Source organism: Typha angustifolia, chromosome 8, assembly GCF_048772165.1.
Source record: "Typha angustifolia cultivar Huaian chromosome 8, ASM4877216v1, whole genome shotgun sequence".
NCBI lineage: Eukaryota > Viridiplantae > Streptophyta > Magnoliopsida > Poales > Typhaceae > Typha > Typha angustifolia.
The window spans coordinates 7,828,113-7,836,661 of NC_133246.1; the positions used below are offsets into that span (position 1 = coordinate 7,828,113).

The window sequence follows — 8,549 nt, forward strand, 5'->3', positions numbered from 1 at the left end:
GTCAAAAGAAAAAAAGAGACAGAGAGAGAGAAAACAAAAACCTTATTCATATAATAAATAATATTTGGAGAGAGAAAGAGAGAGAGAGAGGTTGAGCAGTTGACCGTTTGAGAGCATGACATTAAAATTTTTGAACCACCCTGGTTTGGAAAAACAAAGCATCCTTCCTTCCCTTCACCTTCCTAGCTATTTCTTAGTACTTTCTTATACCTCAACTTGTAGAGTCCCCATTGCGGCTGTTATATAAGAATGAGCTTCTCTGCTTTCCCTTCTGTAATTCAAACTCTCCTGAAATCCTCTTCAACTCCTCTCACCTAAACCTCTTCCTATAATTCCTCTGTCCTCCTTCGAATTATAAACCATGGCAGCTAAAAGGCTTCATGAAGAATTTGATCAGGACCCAGAGAAGCCAGAAGACAAGCGGGTGCGACGACTACCGTCTTTCTCAACGTTAGTATTTGATCCTTGCAATACCTTCTTGGATGGATATTGTTTTACAACGTAGCGATACTTATTACTTCTTTTTGACAGGGTAATTAGAGAAGCAGTCATGAGGAAATCTCTGCAGAATTTTTTTGTGGCCTTGGAGCCAATGCTCCGTAGAGTGGTACGTCATAGATAGTCTTTTAAAGTGGATGCTTATAAGTTCAACTGCGTTCTTTTTTAGTATTTGACAACAACTTAATGATTTAATAGGTGCAAGAGGAAGTGCAGCGCGGATTAGTTCTTTCTCCACGTTTGATTGAGAGGTGAGAGCCTAAACATCTTCTAATTTACTATCGAGTTTCATATTTTCATCGCGATTTGATGTATAATGTAACAAGGTAACATATAAATATGTCTTCTGCAGGCCTCCACCAATGCCTATTGAAGCAATTGAGTCATCTAGCTTAAAGCTAGTTTTCAAGAATATGCCTGCACCCCCAATCTTCTCTGGCAATAAGGTAGAAGATGCAGAGGCCAATCCACTTCAAATCCTCCTTGTTGATGCACACACTGGTGAATGCTCTCCGTCCTCACTACCATCACCGATAAGAGTCGAAATCGTAGTTCTAGATGGAGATTTTCCGTCCAATAGTCGCGATGATTGGACTAATTCTGAGTTCCAAAGAAGCATAGTGAAGGAAAGGGTGGGGAAGCGACCTCTGCTCACCGGAGAAGTTAACGTCACACTACGAGATGGAAGAGCTTCCCTTCCTGAGCTCATCTTTACGGATAATTCAAGTTGGATAAGAAGTCGAAATTTTAGGATAGGAGCAAGAATTTTGCCTGGGAGTTATGATGGTCCTAGGATCAAAGAAGCCATAACTGATCCTTTCATGGTTAAAGATCACCGCGGAGAATGTAAGTACACATCATTTATTTGCATAATGTTACTAAATTCAGTAGAAATCCAACTAAATTTTCCACAGCGACGTCAAACCAGCAGAAACTTCCTTGCAATCCATTAAACAAACTTGAGAAACCAAATTCATGTGCTAATAGAAGTTTCTTTTATATAACAATTTGAAGATTTTAACTCAATTAGCATCAAACTCCTGTACAGTGTACAAGAAGCATTATCCACCCTCTCTGAGCGATGAGGTATGGCGATTGGAGAGGATTGGAAAGGATGGAACTTTCCACAAGAGGTTATCAGATCACAACATCAGCACTGTTCAGGACTTCCTGAAGCTGTGGGCAGTAAATCAGGATTACCTTCGTTTGGTAAGCGCATTAATCTCATTAAATATAGAAGTTTTCTACGACAAGTCAATTGTAATACTATTTAACGTCTCGATCTTTCTCAAACTAGATACTAGGACAAGGGATGTCAGACAAAATGTGGGAGGGAACAATTGAGCATGCAAAGAGTTGCAATTTAGGCGACAAACTTTACGTTCACCGTGTACCGCAGTGCATCCTTCTGTTGAACTCAATCTGCAAAGTTGTAAAGATTATAATCAACGGTGTTCCATATACAATGCAGGATCTCGGTGCAACTCAGCAAGTGAGTGGTTCTAACATTCATTTCTAATTCTGCCTGCCATTCTGGTAAAGAAATCTTTGACACAATTCTTATATTTTTTCGTGCAGAATTGGGTGCTGAAGCTGGTCCAAGAGGCATACCAACAGTGGCATCAGTTAGAAGAGGTAGATGGAGGTTTCAATCCAAGCATTCCCCTGCTCCAAAGTTAGTAAACCAGACACGGTCAAAATTCATCATGTATCAAAATGTTTTGGGCTATTGATGGTTCTAACTCTTGTCCATATTTTCAGATGAATCAGAGCTGCCAGGTGTGCCAGCTTCACTACCATGGCATGACAATAATGAAGTTGTGGCAGTGGATCACCAACTGGAAGTCTTTGAAGAATTTGAGAATCACCTACAATTGCAAAGTGCATTTGGTGCTTTAACTCAATGGGGTCAAATGTACCACATGACAGGTTAAGCTACTTGGAAGATCTGGAATTATCTACAACTTGTAGACAAGCAATAGAAAGCCATCTGCAGAACAGTTTAAAGAGTTTATGTACCCAAAAAAAAGAAAAAAAGAAAAAAAAAATTGAGTAGAAACTGGCCGCCCTGATTGCTAGCGTAAGTTGAGTGAGCTTTGCGAGCAAAAGAGGCGTACATTTATTTTTTGATTCTTTATGACCTTTTTCCTTTTTGTAGAAATGTACATCTTGTTGTTAATATTGCATTTAAAAATTGCACAAAAGAGATAGGTGTTGTGTAATCTTATCATTTGCAACCTTTACCACATGTATAATAATATTTTCTCAATGGAGTTACTTTGGTTATAGTGTTAATTATTGTCTAAATGAGTGCTAACTTTTCTTCTTAAACCAAAACGAGTGTAGACACCACTATTCGTCACGTTTATTCTAGTAGGCATAAGAGAGCTGCACCTATAGTCTAGTAGCTTAACGAGAGTTCTGTCTAGTCTTATAGGGCTATTTTTGTCTTTTTATCTTTCGTTTTGCTTTGCCTCTACGAAGGCTTATAATCCTCTTTTATTGGTCAATGCATATTTTAAGAGTTTTTACATATTGAGTGTTAGTTGATTTTAACATCGGTAGATTTCAACACTCTGATTGGTGGATTCCCCAGGGCTGGTTACTTTTTCTACTTGTTTTTCTACATTTCATCGCTAAATCTCTATGTGAAGTTAGAAAATAATCAAAAGTAAGTTTTATTCAATAAATCATCTTCTCTTCTGGTTGTAGATCAATTAAAAAAAAAAATAGAGAACATCTGTTAAAAAATAAATAAATTTTTTTTCCAAAATTCAGTTTATTATTTCCCTTTTATTTCTCTTGTTTCGAATTTCAAAATTTTGAAATTTCAAAACCACTAAATTCTGATTTAGAGGATATTTATTTTCCTTATTTACATCAATTAGTGTCCTCAATTTTGGGGTTAGTATCTCTCTTATCCTAAGTTCCTAAATTTACTAAACTTTCTAACCTTTTAAAATTTTAAATTACCTTTTTCTTAAAATTCTGAAATACACTTCTTCTCTCCACATCAAACTCAAAGCCTAAAGCCATTAACCCATTAACCCATCAACTCAATCAAACATTTTTAAACCCAAATCCATTAGCTTAAACCAAACCCATAATTCTAAAGCCCAAAGCCCACTGACGATCTAAGACCACTAGCCCAAACCTCTCCACCATCACTTAAACTAAAACCTAACTCAATCCAATAACCCAAAACCCCTTAAACCATCAACCCAATAACCCAAACCCAATTAACTCATCAACCCAACACCCAAATCTACATCTTCTTCCTCCAATCTCCCTTCCTCTTCCCCAAACCTGTACCATCCTCCACTTACTTCCACACCGCCGCTCCCCTACTACTAACCCCAACGTCAACACTCCTCCCCACAGCTTTCACCTTTTGACGACACCGCTCCACCTTCTACTATCACCTTTACTATCAATGCTTCATTCGACGATGCTGTCGATCTCCACAGTCGACGCCGCAGCTCGCCACCGTCAATAATAGATCTTCTTCCTTAGCCCTCCCGCCACGTCATGCTCTTCGACCTCCATTGCAGCTACCATTGTTGCTGCCTCTATTGCCATTGCCGCAACCACTTGGAGCCATAACCTCTTACAGCCTTTATCATCGCCGTCACTGCCTCTACTATTGCCACAACCTCTTGTGGCCTTTACCGCCGTCGCCGTCACCTTTTCTCTTACCACTGCTGCTGGTGCCACTTGTGACTCTACTGTCGCCATAGCCATGGCACCTGTAGTGTTGTAGTTCTTGATTAAGATACAGATTGGACATGACCAACCTGCTTTGAACTGGATCATTTTTCATTTTTATTTTGAAAAAATAAAATGACTTATGGAGGGTGCATTCGAATGCGATCGAAGGGCGTTCGAATGCCTACACACTGTTCGCACATATAGAGCACTATTTTTGGCCGTTCGAATGCGATTGAAGTGCATTCGAATGCCTACATAGCATTCACACATATAGAACCCTAGTTTTAGCTATTTGAACATGGTCGAATGATGTTCGAATGCATGTCAGTTAAGTTGATTCGTATTAGGCTTTGTTTAGGGTTTTTGGACGATTGGCTAGCCTCCAAATATGTGGAAAAGCAACCACCTTAAGATTAGTGATTATTGAAACTTTTGTTTTGCATCTAGGCTTGAGCCAACCTTCTCCTTTCTTCTTCCTCCTTCTTGGTATCCACCCCGAGCTTCTGTTGTGACAAATTAAGTAACACTCGCAAGCGCACGAATCTATGGAGTAGATCGGCAAGCAAGGTATCGATCCCATGAGGACTTGTTTGAACACTTGAAGTGTTTAAAAATCTTATAAATAATTTTAACCTAGTTGGAAAATGGGTTTAGGAGATTTATGGAGAAAGAAAATCTTCTTGCAAATTTCTTTTAATTAAGTATGAGAAATAAGGTCTTGGAATTCACTTGTAGATAACACATTTCTATTAGATAATATAAATCTCTTCTTTTTCTACGATTCACCAAGAAATCAATCACTAGTGGATCGGAAGATTATCTTTGAATGAACAAGTTAATTTTTATAAAAATTACGCTCTTCCTTCATTTTTAGAAAATATGGAGTAAGAATTTTAAATCATTAGATGTATCTTTTTAAGAAAAACAACTAATATCTAAATTCTAAACAATAAATTTAAAGGAGAAGAAACAAGAACCTATTTAGCAATTAAGAACACATAAGAGATTTAGAATAAAAGAAATATGTTCTCAACAAGCTTCATCCTCAACCTAAAGAAAATTAAAAATTCATTTTAGTAGTTAATAACACATCTTGAATAAAAATAAACATGAGATTTAGCACTAGAGAGTTGCAGAATACTTCTTCAAAAACAAAATCTAAATCCAAAAACAAGAGCTTATGCTAAAAAAAAAATCAGAATATGAACTTTGCTGACTTACAAAGATTGAAATTTCTTCGAATGTACTCTATTGTTGCCAATTGAATTGAAACAATTGCAAGTTTGAATGTTGAATTTTAAACTACAACTCCTCAAAAGAAAAACTTAATAGAAAATACACAAGAAAAGATATTTTTCTTTAGTTCTCAACCCCTCTATTTATAGACTTCTTGGAATATGAAAATCTGCTTTAAATTGGCTGGAAATCTGCTGTGATTGTATTTGAAATCTGCTAAATATGTGCATGAAATCTAGTGAAAATCTGTATGAAATATGTTAGAAATCTACTGCATTAGGTAGGTAATTTGCTTGATTGGAATTGCTGCTCAAATAGGAATTTGAAATTTGTTTATTGCTGCAATTATTGCTGAAATTTTTGCCTGAATTAGAGATGAAAATCTGCATGCATTAGGTGAAAATTTCTTACTAAAATTCTGCAACTTGATAGAGATTTGATTGCTGAAAATCTGTTGCTTGATAAAAAAAAAGAAGAAATTTTGACTCATTCTGATTTAGATAAGAAAGAAAGTGATTAATAAATCATGGTTTAACTTAAGCATGACTTGAAAGATGAGAGGTAGATTCAGTTGGTTAGTAGTGACTAAGCTTAATTCTGGTTTGAGCCCAAATTTGACCATTTTTAGTGGTTAAATAAGATTCAATTGATCAAAGGTCTACATATAACTAAAATACATTAATTAGTTAAAATAAAATATTAACATTTAATAATTTGGGTATAACAAATATTGTAATTAATAATAAAACTAGCTAGGTTAGAGGGAAAATCTTGACATATCTAAAGTCACCATGTCGATCTCGGGAGTGTGTACTACTGGTTTACAACTTTTTGCTAAATCTGACTAGCTTTTATCAAAAACTTCATAAATGGTTGTCGATTATTCTTTCTACTAATCTCTTATTGTTTGCTATGATCTCCTATTTTGCATCTCATTATTCATTTATTTATTCCCTCAGTAAAGCAGATACATTGCATGAACCTTCATAGTGGTAGGGTAATCTCTAGCACACCATCTTAGTCTATTATGGAACCCAATGCTATGGAAGATTTCTATAGATTTTTACGAGAGTTCATTGAAAATATTACTACTAGATTAGATGACTTCAATGCCCGTCTTGAGGTTATTGAGATGGGTTGTGAACACAATGAGAACAAGACTGAGGTCAGTGTATCCAACACGAGTGCCAGGCGTGCCACTCCTAATATCGACACCTATCGACAGGCCCCATACTATCCTCACCATGAGAGAGGTCATGAAAGAGAAACCCTCTTAGGCGAAATTATCGTGAAGATGCATTTAATCTTCGCTAATATAAGCTTTAGAGGTAATGCTACCTTTAGAGAATTTCAAAACTACAAAGATAAACTTATAAAGAACATTAAGGTTAATGCCCCCACTTTTGATAGTCATTTAGATTCTGTTGTGTTTACTGACTAGCTCCATGAGATGTACCACTTTTTTGAGTGGTATGACGTGTTGAAAGATCGAAGAGTTAGATTTGCCCATCTTAGTGCAACAAAATCAACCTTCAATCATTCATTGATATGAAATGAAAGAAAAATTAAAACAAATATACTTGCCATACTCTTATCTTGGTGACTTTTAGATCAATAGAATAATTTTAGATAGGGAAATAGGTTTGTGAGTGATTATGTCTCCCAATTTGAGGAGTATATGTTGAGGTGTAATGTAATAGAGGACGAGAGGATGACACTGAATCATTTTAGGCATGGCTTTAATGACATCTGGAGAGAGTTAGTTTTCTAGGAGGTTACCTCCTTAGATCAGGTTTACACTGTGTTAAACTATGAGATGATTAGTAGGCATCATTTACCTAGGCACCAATTGGGCGCACACCTCCCAATTACGCACCTGCTGGTGTAAAAACTCAAACAACAACAATACTTTTCAAAACTACCTAAACTGCCACGTGATATATTTAGTTAGGATCTTTTCTTATTGCATCAATTATTTATTTTCAGTAAAATAAAATTCTTGTAGGTCGCATTGCGAATGCCTGCATCATATTCGCAAATGCAAAGGATGCGAAAAGTGCATTCGAATGCAGTCGGGCGAGTTCGAATGCTTGCATCGCGTTCGCACATACAGAGAACGTCTTTTGTGCGTTCAAACTCGATTGGTGGGAATCCTCTAGAATTAGAGTTACTTATTGTTATTTGGACTTGTTGGCTAGCATCTATAAGTATGTAGATGGCAGCCAAATTCATTATGGAATTGGATTATTAATTTCTTGCCTTCTATCTTCTCTAATCTCTCTCCCTCCTCCCTCTTCACCATCCTTCCACCTCTACTGTTGGCAAGGTCTCTCCTAACTTCTAACCTCCCTCGTTTGTCGAGTCACCCCTCTTTTTTGGGATATTGACCACTTCTTCCCCTTCATCTACATCCCTTACCTATATCCACCATCCACCTTCATCTCCATAGCCATCCATAACCCTAACATCCACTCCACCCATCACCACCACCATTACCCATATTATTTCATATTTTTGTCCTAGTTACAGTTCAAATCTGCAAAGGGTATACATATGAAAATTGTATATTAGGGAGTTACAAATCTAATCCACTTAGTTTCATAATTTTCTAAATGCGGAAGAATATTTAGTAAATATTTTTCCTAGGTTGCGTGGACTGCTTCCTATAATAAATTTAGATTTTATGGAATTGTTCAGTAACCTATCTTTTAGTATCGTAACCTATCACCGCGCTTATCCAACCTAACAAAAGAAAAGGGCTCCTCCATGAAATTGCACCTTTCAATGAGCCCCATCGATGTTACAAATATGGACATGTTGGTGATGTAGCCTTGAACTTCCCTCGAAATGCCCTTTACCTTAGGGAACATGATGAAACTATAGGGGAAGACGAGCTCGATGAGCAAGTTTATGAGCCTGACCTCGATGACGTCCAAGATAATGATGACGACTATGGTTATGAAGACCATACTGTTGGTGTTGTTTGTTGCGCTTTGACGCAACCTTGGGAGACCAATGATTAGTAAAAGAATGCACTATTCCACACTTATATTAAATGTAGGACCAAAGATTGCAAGGTGATCATCGATAGTGGAAACTATATTAAT

At 36.8% G+C, this 8,549-nt stretch overlaps 1 protein-coding gene across 1 annotated transcript; it reads left to right on the forward strand.

The window, feature by feature from the left end:
- The first annotated feature begins 250 nt into the window (after positions 1–250).
- On the forward strand, positions 251–2,805 carry LOC140766243 (protein SAR DEFICIENT 1-like). Its single transcript, XM_073105730.1, has 8 exons — positions 251–450; positions 532–607; positions 697–749; positions 851–1,344; positions 1,547–1,707; positions 1,796–1,990; positions 2,077–2,173; positions 2,260–2,805. The coding sequence occupies exons 1-8, from the start codon at positions 362–364 to the stop codon at positions 2,430–2,432; spliced, it is 1,338 nt and encodes a 445-aa protein (XP_072961831.1). The 5' UTR covers positions 251–361; the 3' UTR covers positions 2,433–2,805.
- Positions 2,806–8,549: the final 5,744 nt, after the last annotated feature.

Coding starts and splice junctions, on each gene's coding strand:
- LOC140766243 (XM_073105730.1), top strand. CDS start 362: ATGGCAGCTAAAAGGCTTCATGAAGAATTTGATCAGGACCCAGAGAAG. Junction 1,345..1,546: donor TAAAGATCACCGCGGAGAAT/GTAAGTACACAT, acceptor ACTCCTGTACAG/TGTACAAGAAGCATTATCCA. Junction 2,174..2,259: donor AAGCATTCCCCTGCTCCAAA/GTTAGTAAACCA, acceptor CCATATTTTCAG/ATGAATCAGAGCTGCCAGGT.